The sequence below is a fragment of the Telopea speciosissima genome, chromosome 7 (genome assembly GCF_018873765.1).
Source record: "Telopea speciosissima isolate NSW1024214 ecotype Mountain lineage chromosome 7, Tspe_v1, whole genome shotgun sequence".
NCBI classification, from domain to species: Eukaryota; Viridiplantae; Streptophyta; class Magnoliopsida; order Proteales; family Proteaceae; genus Telopea; species Telopea speciosissima.
This window is the reverse complement of record NC_057922.1, coordinates 54,936,081-54,957,104: the sequence shown is the minus strand read 5'-3', so window position 1 is coordinate 54,957,104 and position 21,024 is coordinate 54,936,081. Positions and strand designations below refer to the sequence as shown.

Below are 21,024 nucleotides of genomic sequence, written 5' to 3'. Positions count from 1 at the left end.
AACTCCTTGCAGAGGAACCAAATCTGGCCTGTGGCCTATCGTCATGGAGCTGTTTGGTACCACTAGTGAGCTTGGTGGCCTTTTATTACCGAAACCTATGATCAAGATCCTCTCCAAAGAGGGGGTCGCCCAATGAGTGCCCAATGAAGTATCCAATGATTAGGATGTGTGCACGGCAGCCCAGCCCTTGGATGCTTCATTGGGCACTGATGGGCGGGGATGCTCATTGGAGATGATCCAAATCTCAAAACCTTTTTCCAAGAAAAAAAAACTGAAATCGAAGGGTTTTTTTTTTCAAATTCATATTTTCACCCTTTGAATTGGATAATGCTTAGTTTTAATGAATATGTATTAAGCTACACGTCAAAATGAAAATTTTCATATACATCTTCCCTCTATAAGCCAGTAAGAACTTATATTTTCCTCACGAGTTATAGAGTTACACGTGTGCTCTCTGTAATTCTGTTCTCTTCCCGACCAGAGAAGGCTTTAGGTTCCTCTTTTTATAAGCACTCCATTTCACTGTTCTTAGAGAAGCGAACAGAGCTCTCTGGCTCGCTCTCTTTGGTTCTCTCTCCTTCCCTTCTTTCTTTTTCTCTCCGTCTCTGCTTCCCTCTCATATTCTCTAAGTCCCTCTTTCTCTCCATTGTAGCTTCTTATCCATACTTCAGTTCTTAGTACCTCATGGTGGTTGCAGGTAAGTTCCTTTGTTCCTACATTTCTTTTTCTGTCCTTTATACATGCAAATATAGATATAATTTGCAGACATCACTTTTTTCGATTTTCAATTTTATTAGAATAACTTTTTACTTCTTGAGCTCGTACATTCTACGATCGGACAAGGAAGGTCATTGAAGTATCTATCTCAGACTCTGAAACTGTTATTTTTCCGTGCGTTATTTTGAAATTGTGAATTTTTTTTTTTTCTGTTTCTTTGCAATCTTGTAGAAATATTGTCAATTAGTTAGACTTAGGGTTTCACTTTTTAAATTTTCAGAGCTTTGATGTTGCTTGTATGGCTTTGGTTTTGGAGCCGTAATCTGGTTCTGTTGATTATTGCTGCTTTTTATCTTTTTGAATATATGCATGTAGGAGATGTATTACTGCATGAGTAATTAGAAGAAAATATTTAACAATGTTAGCTGTTCTGTATGGATCATAAAAAAAAATCAAGAAATTGGTTTAAGGTTTGTTTCCTTATTTCCTTCTTTGTCCTTTATCCACGTCAATATTGATATACCTTGCAGAGGCATCACTGATTTCAATTTCCAATTTTATTACAATCACTATTTATTTCTTGAGGTCGTACAAGTTTGGATCAAACAGGGAGGTTCTTGTAATGTTTCTGTCTCAGTCTCAGTCTCTGAAACTGTCGTTGGTTCTATGCTTCATCATGAATTCGTGTATCTTTATCAGTTTCCTATTTAATCTTGTAGAATTATTGTTTATTAGGTTTACCTAGGGTTAATTTTATAAATGTTCAGAGCTTTGATGTTTCTTGTTTGGCTTTGATTTTGGAGCTGTTATCAAGATTTTTTGATTATTGTTGCATCTATCTTTTATATTTCTCCATTTAGGAGTTTTATTGCTCAAGGTGTAATTAGAAAGGAAACATTTGTCAATGTTAGCTGTTTCATATGGATCATAAGAACTCCAGCAAAGGGGATGGGACAGAGGCTAGGCCTGTCCGCACAAGTGATCGGCTTCGAAGGCGACCGAGCATGTATGGTCGCACATACCTATATTATGGTCCCACCATTATACGCAAAAAGAATAAAACCAAGAAACGGACAGCTTCTCAGATTGCCAAGATGTTGTGCCCGGGGAATCGGCCAATGCGAACGTCCAACCCCAGTGTATGTGCTTCTGATTTTAATTCATTGTATGTTCTAATATTTTCTACTCAGTTGAACAGTTTAAGATGAGAATGTTGTTTAGTATGCAGAATGAGAAATTCATAAACATGTTGTCTCATACCGTAAACTACTACTTCCAAGAATGTTCTCCATTTTGTTTTGATGATTGCCAACCTTTTATTGATAGTAGCACTTCTATTTATTTTTTTTTCTCCTTTTGTTAATGTTTTTTTTTTTTTCTTGTGAAAGAGACAAGGGAGCTGTAGAAGAGCATTGCACGTTATGATTGTCTAACAAACCATCTTCTCCTATTGCAAAATTATCATGTTTATTAAGTATTATATTAAAAAACATCTAACTGGATAATCTAATAAGTTGGTTTGATAACCAAATAAGGAATGTGATGACTGCTCTTTCGATGGGTTCCACTGAAGTTGTGCCTCTTGCATTAAAAGAGGAGCTGAGGGAGTTGAAAGAGAATATTGGGGAGTAGAATATGTTGTACACGTTTAGCTCGTGGACTGTGTATAATGTATGGAGCTATGTGGTTACTCCCCTTTTTTCTCTTTTTTCTTATTTGAATGACTGGTATATCCTTGTTCAGATAGGAAGTTGAACTGCTATGAGTGATTGAGCAGCATTTGCAGACTTCCAGGGGCACATGGCTACCATCTGGGATGCAGTTGCAAGGTTGGGCTGATCTTGTAGAGATATTTAGCATACTTTGTGTTATTTATGTTATTGGATTTTATTTTCTCTAAGAAGTAGATAACAATAGAAACATAGGAAGTATGAATTAGAGTTGCTTTCAGTAATAGAGTCTGATTAGGAGTCTTTGTTTCTTTCCCTTATATTTGTAAACACTCTCCGAGATATGCTGTTGGATTGGAATAATTTTGCTACATTGTGTGTTGCTGTTGTGCAAGTTTGTTTGAGTGCTTTCTCTCTCCTTCCTCTTATAGTCTTGGTTTGAATCGCATCTGTATTCTCCTAATCAGGTATGGTCTTTTCTTTACCCTCCCTTCCTTTTTTTCTTCTATTATTTCTGTTTTGCTACTGTGCTCTGTTTTGGAAGATAGTTACAGCCCATAAGTATTTGGTCGATCTATCATATTCGATCCCATTTGACGTGGTATTTTGGGTGTGAGTTCCTCCACCCCAAGCGACTCAAAACCCTTGAGTTTCAACCCTTAAGATCCCTCCTGTGATGAGAACCAAGCCTGCAACTTTTTTTCTTAATACCAAGCTTAGATTCAGGTAGATGTTTTTAAATTTCAGACTTCTTATTTGACTGATTGTTGGTTGGGTTTTGGAGATATCATTGGATTAGTTACCTAATCCTAAAAATTCACTTTAATTGGGAGACAACGCCTTTCTCTCGCCTTGTCTTTTGGTGTTGCCTTGGTTGCCTAGGCGACGCCTTGTCGCCTTGTTGGTGTCGACTTGGTTTTTTGTCCTTTCCATCGCCTTAAACAATTATGGAGAGAATTCCCTCAATTTTAAGTGGATCTGGTTCACCGCTCCCTATTCTTGTCGCGAGGTAGAAGACGATGACTTAGTGACGCTATATAATTGTCAGCATCTTTCCTCCTTTCGCCAAAATATCCTTCCTTATTGTCTTTATATAATTGTTTCCCCCACCACCTCCAATGTTGAGGTTCTCTTGATTCGAAGAAGGCGGCTCCATACCCAAGCCATGGCAGATCACTCCTCGTAAGATATAGACATTGGTTGATCTCCCTCCAGGTAAGGTCATGTTGTGTCGTTAGGTGTATACTATCAAGTACAACCCCAGTGGCTTTGTTGAGTGGCTTAAGGTTTGGTTGGTGGCAAAAAGGTACACTTAAATGTATGGTGTTGACTATTTTGAGACTTTTCCCCTTGTGCTTGATTGAGTTCTATTCGGGTGCTTATCTTTATTGTTGTTAATCTTGATTGGCCGTTGTATTTGTTTGATATTAAAAATGCTTTTGTGTATGGTGATTTGCTCCAGGAGGTCTATATGGAGTAACCTCCTGGATATGTTGCTTAGGGGGAGAATACTGGTAAAGTGTGCAAACTGCATAAAGCAATTTATGGTCTGAAACAATCTCCTAAAGCTTGGTTTAATAAATTCAGCATAGTTTTTATTCAGTGTGGATTGACCCAGCCTTAATTCGATCATTTTGTTAGTGACATTCATTGATGAGGCTAAGTCTTATTTATGAAAGAATATTCAGATGAAAGATTTGGAGTTTTCAGGTAATTTTTGGGGATTGAGATTGTGAGGAGTAGCATAGGTGTATATCTTTCTCATAGGAAGTATGTGTTGGATCTTCTATCATAGACTGGGATGTTAATTTCTAAACCTGTTGATACACCTATGGATCCACATCAAAATTTTGGGGCTAATGATGGTAATTTACAAATAAACATCAATACAAACGGCTTGTGGGAAAGCTTATTTATCTTATAGTAACTAGACTAGATATTTCTTTTGTAGTTGGAGTTATCAGTCTGTTTATTGAGACGCCCAAACGGGCTCATTGGGAAGCAACTTGTCAGATTTTACGTTATCTTAAAAGTACTCTGGGGAAACAAACCATGGTTGCGATCAAGTGTTGAAGTGGAGTGCTAAGCTATGACCATAGAACTAAAACTCAGAACTTGACCAGGTTTCGACCTTGGGAAAAACCGAGTTGACTCGAGATCTCGGTCGAGTTGGTGCATTTTTAAAAAAAAATTGAAGGCTGGTTTCGGTGGGTTTTAGACTTAGTTTGGGTCTGAAACTTGGTACGCAACCTATTTTAGGTCATTTAAACACGAAGGCACTATCTGATTTTGCAAAAACAAAGTCCAAATAGGAGTTTCACTTCGGACCCTAGGTTGGTAGGCAACAACGTACTAAAATACCATATCTACACATAATTTAGTAATAGAAAGCAATCAAAACATTCAATTAATGTAAACCAAATTAAATAAGCATTAGAAATGTTAAAGTGTACAATACATCATTCTGTTTAACATGTTACATCTATAATCCCATAAAGTGATAGATCGGCTAAAGTTATGTAACATATATTAAATTAACTTGAATCAACCAAGGTTTAAACCTTTTTTTTTGGGAAAAAAATGGTTTACTTTTCAAAAGTTTGAAGAAATTGATTTGAAGAACCACAAATCATGCACTAATCTTGCTGTGGTGTAGCTGAATGATGCCGGCAGCAGCTTTTCCGACGAAATCCAGCTCAAAAATGGTGAAAAACCAGAGGCAGCAGCTCATGGGACAGTCTCTTGGTCAAGATAGCTCGAGACAAGTCGAGATATCTCGAGATCTGGAAGTTTTATAAGCTGAGTTGGGTTGAGATTTGGGTCGACCCGAGATCTTGGGTCGAGATCTTGACAAGATATTGCATTTTTTGTTATGTATGCCATCTTGTCTCGACCCTGGGAAAAACCGAGATCTCGAACTCAAGAGTTTTAGTTCCATGGCTATGACTCATACTGCAGCTGAGTTAGTATGGTTGGAATTGGGCGATATGTTTACCAAGGCATCATTTCTGCCTTTTCTTTTTTTTTTTTCTCTAAAGGATGATCCAAGCTGGGCATGAGTGATATTTATGCTTTAGCTTGAGGGGTAGTGTTAATAGTAGCTTATTATGTATTACCACAGGGGTATGCTTGTCATACCTTTGTGGTTTAGTTTTATTTGATGTTTGGTACAGTTAGTAGGGGTGCGTATGTGTGAGGGTATTATTGCCTTTGTAGTTTAATTTACATTATATAGTATACTTGTGACTACTGATTGGGGTATTTCACTGCTTTCTCCAATCGGTAGTGCTTTGCTGCCCTATCTCCTCTCTGTAGTGTGTTGCTGCCTATCTTCTCTTCTTCTTCTCTCTCCACAGTTCTTCTTACTGTTGATTGTCTCAGATTTGAAACTGTTACACTTGTCACGGCACATAGGTGACCCTAGGCATTGGAGGAGGGAAAAAACAAGGCACCTAGGCGGCGCCCTTCCAGTAAAGCTGAAAAGGGCACTTGGACGCCTAGGGGACGCCATGACAACCATGCTAATTAATTTCCTAACAGCTCAAAGACTCCAACTAATTTCATACTAAGAAAAATAACAAATAAATCAAATCCCTAAACTAACCCCACGACCTGACTTGGGCTAACAACTCTAACTATAAACAGAGACAGGCTTGCTAACCACTTCTCTTCTTTCTAGCAGCTGCTCCATTAACATTGTAAAAATTCTTCTCCAAATCATAGGAAACACTTGTGTGATTCTAAGGCTTCCTCAGTGCCACAGTACTATGTTGCTAATGGAGCAATCAACCATACAATGGCAGCAATATAATGATCTTTTAAATTCAATGTCAACATACTCTTTCAGAATTCTACAATGTTCTTAACTTGGATACTCCCTTGAAATTTGTTTTTACATTTTTTACTTGAGATTTGATTTTTTGGCATTATGTTCTTCAATCATGACATTACCTTTTCTGATTTGATAGTATTAAAATTGTTCTGGAACATTTCCTCTTCAACTTTAAATAGGTTGATGTAATTAAACTAGCATCAACCATATTACTTGTTTCCCTTTTACTAGTTTGATTCAAATTATACTGCAGGCCTCTACCTGTATTCAACTGGTGATGCAATGTCTCCTCCTAAAGCTTATTCCCATGGCTATCCCTGAATCTAAAGGAGTGTAGGACCTTTCATTCAGAACATTGTGATGGAGCCTTGCTCTAATACCGAATTGATGTTGGGCAGCTACACTCATCACCTCATATCTGGAAGGTTATAACGAAAATAGGTGTGGAAATTTATGGTTGTAACTTGAAGAATGGGAACGGGTTTATAAACTTTTGAAGAAAATCTGAAAATGATAAGGTAAGAAAATGAATTGTGGGATTTAAAAATAGTTATGTCATAATTGACAATGAAAAAAAAAAGAAGCAGGATTAGAAGAATCGATAGTTACCCAAATAATTCTACATAAAGGGCTTTCAGATTCTACTACAAGTAATTGGTTGAAGATATTCTTCTAAAATATATGGAAGTCCACTGGGAAATAATTTTTTTTCTCAATTTAAAACATAATATTAGAATTAGTTAGACTCAATTTTAACCCTAAATAAAATTATTAAGCTCAAAATTCCATAAAAAAAAGTTCTGCTACCCAAAAATAAAAGAAATTGAAGATAGACTAGATGAGAAACCACATGCAGTTAGAAATGCTTAGTTTATTTTCTGCATTGGTCCATCTTTGGGGGTTTTTTTAATGCCTGCCAATTCTCTCTCTCTCTCCTGGAGGAGGGCCTGCAATAGTGGAATGCAGTGTGCTTATCTTTCATTCGGCGTTTATTGCAGTTTACTTGCAGAGTCCTTCCAGGTTAGTGCAATGATGGTGTTATCAACCATCTTGTTAATGGACCAGCTAGTCTGCAGCAGCAGATCAAAATGACTGCTTCTAGTATTGACTTCACATGCCATACTTTTGTTTCTCTAGGATTTTTCTCTTTTTTCATCTCAAGAGTCTTTATATTGTACCCAGCATGTACTGGCCTTCTTATGTACAAAAAAACATGATTTTTGGAAAGAACTGCCCATGTCTTCTTTTATGTTAAATGATCTTCCTGATACATTAGAATCATATGGCTATATTTATTGTCTTTGTATTATTTTAGTTACCAGGGCGTCTTTGCCATTTCATTTTTTATTTCTATTATTTACAGACATCGGTTAAAGGTGTTTTCTTTTTGGCTGTGGTTGGGATGTGCCATTTATTGCCTTTTGTTGAATGTGGAATCCCCTGAGTTTCTTATAGTTACTTGTAACTTGTTTGCAGTCAGTTGTAACAAACCTTCGTCGATCTACTAGAAAGAGGAAGATGTCTGTAAATCTGGAAGGCTACGACACAGACAGTTCTGATACAGAAGACAATGACCTAATGGTGAGATTTTATACTCTCCCAAGCATGGAATATTTATGGAGGTTAGTTATTAGCTTGGTTTCTAAGGAGCTTGAGGCTTGACTGGTGTCGCACTACTTTAGAATATGATGAATTGATTGTGACTGAAGTCCTGTGATTTGTTTCAGAGGCCCAAGTACCGTGCTACTAGAAACAAGAATGAGAACAGTGCAAGTCGAGAAGAATTGTCAACCCCCTCAAGGCATAAAAAGATCAATAAAAGTAAATCATTTCCTCGTCGCAAAGGATTACGACCTCGCCGTTTGAAGAAAGTCAAAAGAGATCAATCAGATCAAGAATCTGGGGATGATCAGGATAGTTCTGAGGATCAGGTTGACCAAGATGAAACTGAAAATCGGAAGGATGTTGAGGAGGATGAGGGGGATGGAGAGGGTGAGGGTGAAGGTGATGGTGAGGGTGGTGATGAAGTAGAAGAAGATGGTGATGACGAAGAGGGTGAAGAAGAACAGGATGGAAGGAGACGATATGACCTTCGAAATCGTGCAGAGGTTCGCAGGTTATCGCCAGAAAAGGAGGGAAAACAAAGGCAGCAATCCCCTCGCAGAGTTCTGCACCAAGGAATGGGAACCAAGGGTAGCGGAGATGTAAGGAAGGGTGGTTCACGAGTTCATAAGCGGCATCGCCTACCTAGGGCTGAAGATTCAGATGATTCACTTCTCGTGGATGAGCTTGACCAAGGCCCTGCTATTCCTTGGGCACGAGGTGGAAGTAGAAATGGGCCACCTTGGCTCTTCAGTGGACTGGACATGCATGGGGCAACAGCATGGGGATTGAATGTAGCTGCATCTGGTTGGGGTCACCAGAGTGATGCTTTTGCTACTCTGACTTCTGGTGTTCAAACTGCTGGGCCAAGTTCTAAGGGAGGGGCAGATATTCAACCTCTACAAGTTGATGAAAGTGTAAGTTTCGATGACATTGGTGGACTTTCAGAATACATTGATGCTTTGAAGGAAATGGTATTCTTTCCCTTGCTGTACCCAGATTTCTTTGCAAGTTATCACATCACTCCTCCAAGGGGAGTCTTGTTGTGTGGTCCCCCTGGCACTGGGAAAACTCTGATCGCAAGAGCGTTAGCTTGTGCTGCATCAAAGGCTGGTCAGAAGGTCAGCTTTTACATGCGTAAGGGTGCAGATGTTCTCAGCAAATGGGTTGGTGAGGCTGAAAGGCAACTGAAATTACTTTTCGAAGAAGCTCAAAGAAATCAGCCATCCATCATTTTCTTTGATGAAATTGATGGCCTTGCGCCTGTTAGGTCAAGCAAGCAAGAGCAGATACACAACTCAATTGTATCAACTCTGCTTGCTTTGATGGATGGTCTTGATTCTCGTGGACAAGTTGTTTTGATTGGAGCAACCAATAGAATTGATGCCATCGATGGAGCCCTGCGTCGTCCTGGTCGGTTTGATCGTGAATTCAATTTTCCTTTACCTGGTTGTGAGGCACGTGCTCAGATATTGGACATTCATACACGTAAATGGAAGCAACCACCTTCAAAGGAGCTAAAGATGGAGCTTGCAGCCAGTTGTGTAGGATATTGTGGGGCTGATCTAAAAGCCCTGTGCACAGAAGCTGCAATTCGTGCCTTCCGTGAAAAATATCCTCAAGTTTACACTAGTGATGACAAGTTTTTGATTGATGTTGATTCAGTAAGGGTCGAAAAGTATCATTTCTTAGAAGCCATGTCAACAATTACTCCTGCTGCTCATAGAGGCTCAATTGTACACTCAAGGCCATTGTCTTTAATTGTTGCGCCATGTTTACTAAGACATCTCCAGAAAGTCATGGATCACGTATCTGAAATTTTTCCTACTCTCACATCTTCGTCAGATATGAGCAAACTTTCTATTCTTTCCTATGGATCTGCACTTCCTCTTGTCTACAGGCCTAGACTTCTAATATGTGGTGATGAAAGCATGGGCCTGGTAATTACCTTAGAATCTTCTGGTATTTCAAAATTTTTGCTCTTAATGGAAATCATGTTCTTAATTTACTTAATACTTTAACAGGACCATGTTGGGCCTGCGGTTTTACATGAACTGGAGAAATTCCCTGTTCATTCACTTGGACTCCCCTCTCTTCTTTCTGATCCTAGTGCAAAGACGCCGGAGGAGGCCTTGGTACATATATTTGGTGAAGCAAGGAGAACCACACCCTCTATTCTTTATTTACCTCAGTTCCACCTTTGGTGGGAGAATGTGAGTAGATAGTTGACCTACAGTTTCATTCATAATTGATGCCAACCATAATTTGTGTAAAACAAAGTTTTGGAAATTCATTAGTTATATTATCCTCACAATTTTTTATTATTGGCTGAAATTTCAGGCAGATGAGCAGCTTAGGGCAGTCCTTGTGACACTTTTGGAGGAATTGCCGTCAGACTTTCCCATATTATTGCTTGGAACATGCTCACGTCCACTTGCGGATATGGAGGGGAATCCTTGTGCAGTATTTTCTCATCGTAATGTGTATGCTCTATCAAATTTAATGACGTTCATTAATGTGAATGGACTCCTTTCTCTCTCATTTTGATTGGAAACAAACAGAACAATGTTGTGGAAATTGGGAAGCAGATTGAAAGAGGTTAAAGAAAGGATCCAAATTATGCATCCTGAAACCCCACTGATACAGTTGGCCAATCTACACCAACTCCAGATGTAGATGTGAAGAAGTACCCCACTGTATCCCAAACAAGAAAACCCAGCCACTCCAGGCCATCAAGGATCAAAAAATCATTATCAGAGGATTGTTTTGGATCAATTCTCTGATCATTCATTGGATTGCTCTGGATTCTTCTGGACTTGTACCGATAGAACATTTTTGACCATCTTGCTCTGGATTGTCCATTATTGATGTTTTAAACCATTTCATACCATCTATCTACTATCCTACATTCCTACATCATACCTGACCAACAATCAAAAGGATGACTACGTGCATGACATAACTGCTCCTTGCCCTCCCAGAACATGATAACCCCTACCAGGAACCAAAGTTAAAATAAATAAACCCAAAAAAAAAAAAAAAAAGAAGAAGAAAGAACAAGACTAACATAGAACTGGGCAACTTTTAACTTTCTTGGAGGATGAGATCAGCCAATTATTTAGCTGCTTACCTAGCTAGAGGGGCTTGAACAGAAGTGTATTGTATATAAGCCCTTTTCCAATCACATAGTTCATAGTCTTATAGTTAGGCCGAGGCCTCTTTGATTTGTGTGTATTGTTGTTATTGTACACCCCTGATTGTGCTTTTTTGTTTTTCGTGCAAAAATTCTTGTGGTTGTCCATACCTCCCCCACCAAAAAAAAAGAGATTGGGGAATAATGTTTCTGGGAATTAAGCTCAAGGAATCTTGTTGAGGGAAAATTATGCCCTATTTCTGAGTTAAGCTTTCCTTCATGGAAAGTATTTTGTCCTCCACCTTGTTCCCCACTTGGTTGAAGGATTTTCTTCTCTCCATGTGTGTGTGTGTAGCTTCCAGACTATTTGTTCATTTGATCCTAGCTGGCCAGCCGGGAGTGCTGTTTGGTATCCTTATGATGCTGCTTTGTTTTTTAATGGGAAACTAGGAACATGTTAAAATGTGAGAAAGAAAATCTGAAAGACATACCTAAAAAGGATAATACATTTAACAATGTAGCTCTCCTTAAACTATGGCTTGAGACAGCCATGGAGAGAAATATACAAAAAGAAAAGGATGGCTGACGAGGAAACTAATATGCCAGTCCCCATATCCACAAGACCAGCAGCCTGCCCTATATGAACAGGTTAATGACACTCCAACCCACATAGATAGCAACATACATCAAGCATCCCCCAGAAAACAAAGCTCTACGTACAAAACAAGTCTAATCTATGATGTAGGATGGAAGAGGAACTCTGTAATCTCAATTACACCTCTGTTGCGCTCTTGGGCTGTCAGGGTTTCAACCCTTTGTCAGTACATGCTCACAAATTATGTGAAAGGGTAAATTATGAAATAGGTGTGGACCACTTAACATAGAACTAGCAATATGTAGGAGATGGGTCGGATGAGTTCATCAAGCATGATTGATTTCTACGCCTCATATGCCCTTTGACATGATTTTTGGAAGAGCTATGATCTCTAAACTGGGTCATCTTTTGGGTGATAAAGCAGGTGGGAAAGAGTAAGGCTGTCGCAAACCTTTCCAGCTTAGCTTCTATTTTCTGTTTTCTATATAAAAAGGCTGACTTCAGTCTATTTGAGTCGAAAGAGCCCTGTTTCTATTTTCCATTATATTTGAGGTAGGCTGAATAAAGTCTATTGGAGTTTCTATATATATTAGAAGTTCAGTTCAATTTCTATTTTCCAAGTTTTAATGAAGCTAGAAATTTCCTGTTTTTTAGTGTTAGATAAGAGTGTGAGCATTATAAATAGCCAGGTATCCCTGCTACAAGAATGATTTTATACAATAAGTTTTGAACTTTTCTTCCTTGTATGCTGTGTGGATTCATGTTGCATTGAGAAGGATTTGTCAGCCCTAAGGTGGATTTCTTAGGGTTGTTCCAGGTGGATACCTCTCTATTATACTATTGGATCAGATCCGGGCAACTATATTGAATCGGGATCCTCTACCTACTCTTGAGCAGGCTTATGCGATTCTTGCGGCGGTAGATAGTCCTTGCGGCGGAAGATAGTCGCTGGACAGCCATGGTTACTCCCGTCAACCAAGAGAGATCGGTTCTCCTTTCTGGGTCTCAGAGTGCTTCTCGTGGGAACTCTTCTTGCACTTCTGGTGGTGCTCATGTGCCTGGTGATCGTCCCCCTATTAAATGTGATCACTGTGGGAAGGACTGGCATACTAAGGACCGATGTTGGAAGCTTCTTGGTCGTCCTGCAGATACCCGTGGGCGGGGGAAGGGTGGATCCAATCGTACCAATAATGCCCGTGCAAACCAGACATCTTCTAAAGAGCAGCTTCCTGACCACTCTATTTCTGAAGTTGTGGAAGAACTTCAACATGTCCGGAATATGATGACACATTTGGATACCTCTTCATCTGGGTCTCCTTCTTTGGTTGCTTTGGCTGTTTCCCTACCATCCGACTTCGCTACCACTCATTCTACTGGTATTTCATTTGGTGGGAATTGCACCTCGGTCATATGCGATTCTAAGGTCATTCACTATGTTGCAACCGACCATATTACAGGTTCTTCCTCCCTTTTTATCAAATATTCTCCTGTATCTAGCCATAACAAAGTTCGTGTTGCTGATGGGTCTCTTTCTCCAATCTCGGGCAAGGGATCTATTCAGTGCACCTCTTCTCTTTGTCTTTCTTCTGTATTGCATGTTCCTAAATTCTCTACTAATTTGTTATCCAATAGTAGTTTAACTAGGGACTTAGATTGCAAAGTAACTTTTTTTCCCAATCATTGTTTGTTCCAGGACTTGGCAACGGGTTGTACGATTGCATGTTGTAAGGTGGTTGGTGGTTTGTACGTGCTTGACAGTTCGCAAATAGCATTGACATCTCAGGCCTTTTTGATTCTACCTCTGCATTACTTGAATTAAATAAGTGGCATCGCCGTGTGGGGCATCCACCATTGAGTGTTTTGTCTACTTTATTTCCTAGTTTATTCAAACAATGTAATCCCAATAATTTTCTTGCGATGCTTGCACTCTAGTAAAGCAAACTAGGATGTTTACCCTATTTCTGATAGTAGAAGTGTGAGTGGAGACCCACCCGGTGTGTTTCTACTTTTGGTTTTTGATTGTTTGTTACATTTATTGATTGTTATAGTCGCACTACATGGGTATATTTGATGAACAACAAGAGTGATGTTTTTACCTGTTTCCGTCTATTTCACAAGATGGTTCAAACTCAATTTGATGCAAAGGTGAAAATTTTACGGTCTGACAATGGCAAGGAATACATGGATGGAGCTTTTGCAACTATTTGGACTCTCATGGTATTATACATCAGACGTCTTACGTTGATACTCCGACTTAGAATGGCGTGGCTGAACGAAAGAACAGACACTTAAAAATGCTCGCTCCCTTATGTTTGCCATGACTGTTCCCCCCCGTTTCTGGGGCGATGCCATTCTCGCCGCCACATACCTGATCAATAGGCTTCCTTCACGTGTCTTAGCTGGTCGCTTCCCTTTGGATGTTTTATTGGGATCATCTACGTTTGTTGTCCCTCCAAAGGTCTTTGGCTGTGTGGTTTTCGCCTGAAACCACCATCCCCATGGGAAATTTGATCCCAAAGGTCTTCGGTGTATTTTTCTTGGATATTCAGCTACCCAGAAAGGGTCTAAGTGCTACCATCCTCCAACTAGAAAATTGTTTGTGACCATGGATGTGGTCTTTCGGGAGTCTGAAGCTTATTTTGCACCGCTAGTACCTCTTTAGGGGGAGATTCCAAGTGATGAAGATGTACCTTTAATTGCTCCCCTGGATGTGTATGTTCCTACCATAGAGGATTTGTCTGTTGAATTAGAGGATGGGATTACCAGTCAGGAACAGGAGCAAGGACAGAATGGGCGACCTATAGTTCAGGGGGAGTCTGGAGAATTAAAAGAGTTGGAAGAAGTTCTCTCGGGGAACATACTTCCCTCCTCGTGGAACTTGGCACAAAGAGACCACCGCCACTGCTCCCACACAATTAGTACCTGCTCCAAGTCCTGCTCCTAGTCATCACTCTGGTAAGTCTATTCCTGATTCTAGTATTGATTTACCCATTATTATTCGAAAACCATAGTGGAGTTGTACTCACCACCCAATTTCCAATTTTGTTTCTTATAATTCTCTAACTCCTTCATTCCATGCTTTTGTTTCTTCGTTATTCTCCGTTTCTATTCCTAACAATTGGCAGGAAACAATAGCCGAACAGAAATGGAAGGAGGCAATGAGTGAAGAAATGCATGCCCTGGAGAAAAATAAAACCTAGGATTTGCAGGTTCTTCCACCAGGAAAGAAACCCGTTGGTTGCTAATGGGTCTTTGTGGTGAAGCACAAGTCAGATGGGTCAGTAGAAAGATACAAGGCAAGTCTGGTTGTGAAAGGGTCCACCCAAACCCATGGAATCACTAAGAAACCTTTGCCCCTGTGGCAAAGATGAACATAGTAAGAGTGATTATTTCTTGTGCTGTAAAGCTGATGCAGATTCATCACCTAAATGGGCTTATTTTATTAGGAATAAGTCTAGGGTTGGCATGTTGGGCCTTTGATCCCATGGGTTTTCTATGTAATAGGCCACTTTAAAGGGCCTAAAATATGGGTACATAGGTTACATACGGGATTAGCCCTATACTTAGTTTTATTTTCATGTTTTTAATGTTTTAATTTGAACCGGTCCAAAGCTGGTTTGAACCAGTGGTTCAATTTAAGTGATTTTATTAGTTTTTCTTTTAACTGTTTAGTTGGGCTGGATTAGGACTCTATTTTGAGTCTATTTCAGTTTCCTAGTCAGTTTAAGTTAGCTAATAGGTTAAGGATTGGGTTAAGCCTTTCCTTTTTAGTGTCTAAGTCTATTTTTGAGTCTTCTATATAAGTTTGTAAGGGAGGCCAGCATTGAATACGAATTTTGATTAATAAAAACTCAACTTTATGCTTGCTGCCTTTGTTGCTGCTGTTGCTCCTTGAGAGTGTTGCATCCTTGTGGGTTTATTAAGGTGGAAAGGGTAGGTGGACTCCTGCGACTCCTTGCATCGTGAAGATCGGGAGGTTGTCTCACAATTGCTCAAGCTGCTGTGGTTGGGGATCTCTTCAAACCAATAAGCTATTTTAATTTCAGTTATTCCCTTCTACTTCTCATCCTCTAACCTAAACCTACCTTCCCCATCTATCCAATTCAGATCATCAAACCAGCATACTTATTCCCTCCATCAATCATCATCAAACTTCATCCACAGCCTTCATACTTTACTCGACAACAACCCTAATTTCAATTCTCCATTGTAGCCTTATAATCCCTTAAACCCTAATTAATCCCTACAGCCCTAACTTCAACCTAGACCTAACCACCCATCACAATCTGATATTTTTATTTTCATCTCACTCCCAATACTGCCATTAACACTCGACCAACTCACTTTCCCCAGATTCCATCTCTAAATCCTAGATTCTAAAAACACCCAATTTTTACAAGGCCTCTAACCCGAAACCCTATATTTCCAACTTCATCCAAATCAAACCAAACTTACATTAATAGACTCCCAAAAACCTGCACATCATTACCAAATAAAACCCTAGCTCAAAACCCTAACCCTAACCCTAATTCTGCCCTAGTTTATCTATTCTGTCCCATTCGGCCAGTATAGTTAAAAACTCTGATTTACCTGGCTCCTAGTAGGTCTCCTACCTATCTAGGACTACATTAAAATCAAGGCTGGAATCTTCAACAACTCGATGTCAAGAATGCCTTCTTGCATGGAGAATTGGAAGAAGATGTTTATATGCAGGTACCTTCGGGTTTTGCTACTCCATCTGCTTAGGGAAAAGTATGCAAGTTGAAGAAAGCCTTATATGACCTAAAACAATCACCAAGGGCCTGGTTCGGTCGCTTCCATAAAGCCATGATTGCTAATGGCTATAAGCAAAGCAATGCTGACCACACGCTGTTTTTAAAAAAGGTGGGACAGCATATCACAATTCTGATCGTCTATGAGGATGACATAGTGATCACAGGAAACGATGCACAAGAAATTCAGAAGTTGAAGACTTATTTAGGCATAGAGTTTGAAGTCAAAGATTTGGGTCGATTATGATATTTCTTGGGAATAGAGGTTGCCTATTCAGCCAAGGGTATATCTCTTTCCCAGAGAAAATATACTCTTGACCTTTTGAATGATATAGGGATGCTTGGGTGTAAGCCTGCCGATACCCCTCTGGAGCCCAACACACACTTGAAGAGTAAGGATGGTGACCCTGTGGAGTGTGGATAAGGGTAGTTATTAGAGATTATTTGGTCGGTTGATATATTTTTCCCATACCCTACCTGATATTGCAGTTGCAGTGAGTGTAGTGAGTCAGTTTATACATGACCCTTTACTCTTCTCACTTAGAGGCAGCATATAGAATTCTAAGGTACCTGAAGTCTTCTCCTGGAAAAGGAATCTTGTATTCTCCGCATAGTCATTTTCAGGTAGAAGCATACACTGATGCAGATTGGCAAGCAATCTTGATGATAGAAGATCAACATTTGGATATTGTACCTTTGTTGGAGGAAACTTAACTACCTGGAGGAGCAAGAAACAAGCAGTGGTTGCTCGGTCTAGTGCGGAAGTTGAATTTAGGGCTATGACACAAGGTATCTGTGAACTTCTCTGGCTCAAGGGGCTTCTTTAAGATCTTGGTATGGTTGTTGATCTTCCTATGCGGCTCTACTGTGATAGCAAGTCAGCAATCAGTATTGCTCATAATCCAGTCCAACATGATCGTACTAAACATGTTGAGATTGACTGGCACTTTATCAAGGAAAAGTTGGAGAAAGGAGTAATTTGTATTCCATTTGTTCAGTCTAGTGAACAACTGGCCGATGTTCTTACTAAGGGAATTAGTAGTAAGTTGTTTGGTTTTGTTATTAGTAAGTTGGGCATGTTCGATATGTATGCACCAACTTGAGGGGGAGTGTTGTAATATGGGTTCAAGGGTAAAATTGTCATAGGGGTAATATTGTCCTTGTACCTATTCCAGAATGTTCCTTCTCATATTATAAATAAAGAATGGCTGTAGTCACACTGACTAAGCTAATATTCACGGATTTCAACACAGATTTTTAATTATAATAATAATATAAAATCTTGTCGAATCAGATGGGTGGGGGATTGAGTTTTGATGTGATTTTGAATTACATTTTGAGATCCTGATCTCAAGGATCTATGTAAATATTATCTGCTTTGGTGGGAGTGGCTCATGATCTGATCCATGGACAGCCCTACATGTAGTATTTTTTTTTCTACAAGTAGAAATATGGAAGGGTTGGTGGTCCTTGATTTTGTGCTATTCTAGAGCCTAGTAAGGCTAGGCTTTGACTACCTAGGGCTAAAAGATTAGCATTGGTCTGTGCTTTATGTGGTATAATCTTTCAATACGTGAAGCACTTAAGCTTAGTTGTCCATTGAGTAATCAATGTGATACCAAATAAGATACATATCAGCTTTATTATTGTTCATTATCCAGTTCAAAGCTAATTTATACATAAACAGGACCTACTTTATGAATGTTGAAAGGGAAAGTGGCTGGACTCTTCCTTTGCATGAGCATGTGAAAATTGCTGTTTCTAGAGAAAGCAACCTATTTCTTAATGTGGAAGTGGCTGAAGTCCTTTCTATTGTTCATTTGCTGATACCTTGCGAATGCTTCATGCTTCCCTTTTGCAGCTTATGTTCAATTCATTTATGCAGATAATATCCATGGTAATAGTCAGGCTCAGAGTTAATGTTTCAATATACTTCTTGCTGGCAGGTATCAAGTGGACAAACCAAGAATACAAGATAGGGTGATGTTTTTTGACCGTTTGATCCAAGCTGTTCTCTCCATCCCTTCTGAAGGGTCAACAAGCAAATCAAAGGAGCCAGCATCCCTTCCTGAACTCCCCAAGGCACCGAAGGCCATGAGTGGTCCAAAGCCATCAGAAATAAAAGCCAAGGCAGAAGCTGAGGAGCATGCCCTCCGTCGACTACGAATGTGTCTTCGAGATGTCTGCAATCGGTTAGTTTACATTTCCTATGCTTCGATCTCTTCTACTAAAGTTAGTCAATTAATCCTCATTAGAATAGTGTATTGTATTTAATAGTTTCTCCTATCTTTTCATTTTTGACTATATTGTTTACACAATATGAGTAATCAGTCTATGTAATGTCATACTTTGGTGGAAGTTCTTTGGGGTTCATCAGGAATTGGAGTGGTCAGGAATCTGATTGGAAGGATTTGTAGACTTCACTAGAGGGGAGATTATATTGTTGAGCCTTGAGTGGGATTGGACATGGCATTCAGAACAGGATATTCTAATATGTTGATGGAAGGAGGTGGCCAATATTATTAGCTGGTATCAGATGGAGGGGAAGGGATTGGCCATTTGGCCTTGGAGAGTTGCTCATTTGTTGAAGCATGTCTTTCACATGGCCTCTTTAGTGATTATAATGGGATTTAGACTTCTAGCAGAAATAATTCAAACAGAAGAAGAGAAAATTGGATACGCAGGTTATAAGAACAAGAACCAGAAAACAGAGAAGTTCCAAGTAATGTGGTTCTAATTGAAGTTAAAATCAGCACCAAAACAGAATTGATGACGAGTGAAAAATTTCCACAATTAAGAGAAACTTGCATAAAATCTAATCTACTAAACAGATCAGACTGTAAGTCTGGTCGAGCTCTTTTAGAGGGTGGAAACTATGCTGAAAATTCCAGCCAGATCTGATGGCCAGATCTACTGATGTGGACAAGTCCTAGTGAAACTGGGATAGGTCAAACCCAGTCAATGCAGGAGTTGTATTGCTGATCCGATCACAGATTTGAATTGCCCAACAGAAAATTAGTTTTTGTTATCAATATCAGATTAAGCAGAACAGTGAAGTGCAGATATTGATTTCAACTTTCAGGTAATCAAACTTAATCCCACTTGAAGTAGGACCGTATCAACTAAGCAACAGAATCAGGATTTAAAAACAGAATATGAATGAGGGTATTGTCGAATGAAGTTTTCTGAAATCAGGATTTAAATTAGTACTGTAGAACACCTTATATCCAACAATCCTTGTGAGAGTAGGACTGATGTATCGCAGGAACCAAGATTGAACAGAATGCAGAGAATAAGGAACATAATAGGTACCTTAAGAAAATCAAATAAAGAATAGATTCACCTCCAACCCATCTGTTGAATCACCACAACAGGGCATGTTGACTCACCATAACAAGGAGCATTCTGAATCACCACAGAACCAAAAACAAAAGCCAAATTTTATTCATCAAATTCATGTGAATGCTGGACCTTGAACCCCCTACAAACTCATATAGAAGACTCAAAAACAGACTCAAACAATAAAAGGGAAAGGCCTAAACCAATCCTTAACTAATAAAGTAGCCTAATTTGACTAGGAAACTAAAATAATGAAGGAAACTGACTTAAAACAGGACTGGACTTCTAGAAACCAAATCCAGCCTAACTAAAAAAACACTTAATAAGAATTAAAATAAAGAAATAAAGACCCTTAACTAATCCCGTATGCCTAGCCTCTTCCTATATTATAGGTCTATTAAAATGAAAACACAATGGATCAAAGGCCCAACACTTGCATAACCCAAGCCAAAGTTTATTTCCAATAAAATAAGCCCATTTAGGCTATTTAATTGCATCAGTTCTCCCCGTCTTGAAGAATCTCAACCTCGAGTTTTGGAAAGTCGAGGAATCAACTTTATGTGGTGAACATCCGACTTCAAAACATAACAAAACTCTGTAATGCAAGTTTGAACTCGAACCAGGGAAAAAACCAGTGGGAGATCGATTGCAGCAGGTTCAATAAAATAAGGAAGAACAAAATTGAATAACAGAATGTTTTATTTCTCTTTTTCTTTTACATAGGAAAGAAGAACATAAAAGGGTATGTAAGAAGAACGGGATATGCAAGGGTGATAGGGGACTCTCTCAGTCCAGGGTCTCTCACTGTTGCTGCATCCCAAGGCCACTGCCTCTAACAGCTTCAAGCCTGATCAGAATCTCAGAGAACCAATCAATAGAAATTAATATGAGCTATCTGAGAGTAAACTGAACAGAATATATAGCAGATCAAGCAATCAATAAACCAATGAGAGAAATAACTGGAAACATATAGCCGTAGGGCATAGAAGTGTCCAGATCTTACCTTGATTGCTAGCCAGAGAGATTGAAAGGAAGATAAAAAAAAAAAAAAGATTGAGAGGAAGATAGAATGATAGACAGGTTAGGAATCCACTTAAACCCCACCTAGAATCCACTAGGTATGCTACTGAATCCGAAGAACTCAGAAAATTCAAACTTGTATTTACTTCAAATCGGTGGGACGGCTTGAGGGCCTCACATGTATTTATAGCTCAGTCCCTTGTCCTCTAATCCAACTAGAATTGATTAAACGATAGTAGCAATCAAATCTGACTAGATAAGGAAAGAAGGATCCAAAGCTGAAACAAACTTTAACTCTTTCAAACGACTAGTCAAGGAAGAGATAGAAACTAACCAGGAAAACT

General features: G+C 39.2%; 1 protein-coding gene across 5 annotated transcripts in view; it reads left to right on the top strand.

The window, feature by feature from the left end:
* The first annotated feature begins 640 nt into the window (after positions 1–640).
* The window catches only part of LOC122666998 (ATPase family AAA domain-containing protein At1g05910), a 48,227-nt gene continuing 27,843 nt past the window's right edge, over positions 641–21,024 (top strand). Inside the window, exons 1-7 of one of the 5 annotated variants that reach the window (XM_043863138.1) lie at positions 641–697; positions 1,578–1,856; positions 7,696–7,800; positions 7,947–9,761; positions 9,846–10,034; positions 10,162–10,304; positions 18,268–18,513. In XM_043863138.1, the coding sequence (XP_043719073.1) occupies positions 1,638–1,856; positions 7,696–7,800; positions 7,947–9,761; positions 9,846–10,034; positions 10,162–10,304; positions 18,268–18,513 (2,717 nt within the window). In that variant the 5' untranslated portion in view covers positions 641–697; positions 1,578–1,637. Of the gene's footprint in view, positions 698–1,117; positions 1,188–1,577; positions 1,857–7,695; positions 7,842–7,946; positions 9,762–9,845; positions 10,035–10,161; positions 10,305–18,267; positions 18,514–21,024 lie in introns of those variants that run through there. The other 4 variants (XM_043863139.1, XM_043863136.1, XM_043863137.1 and 1 more) reach the window with 4 other exon arrangements.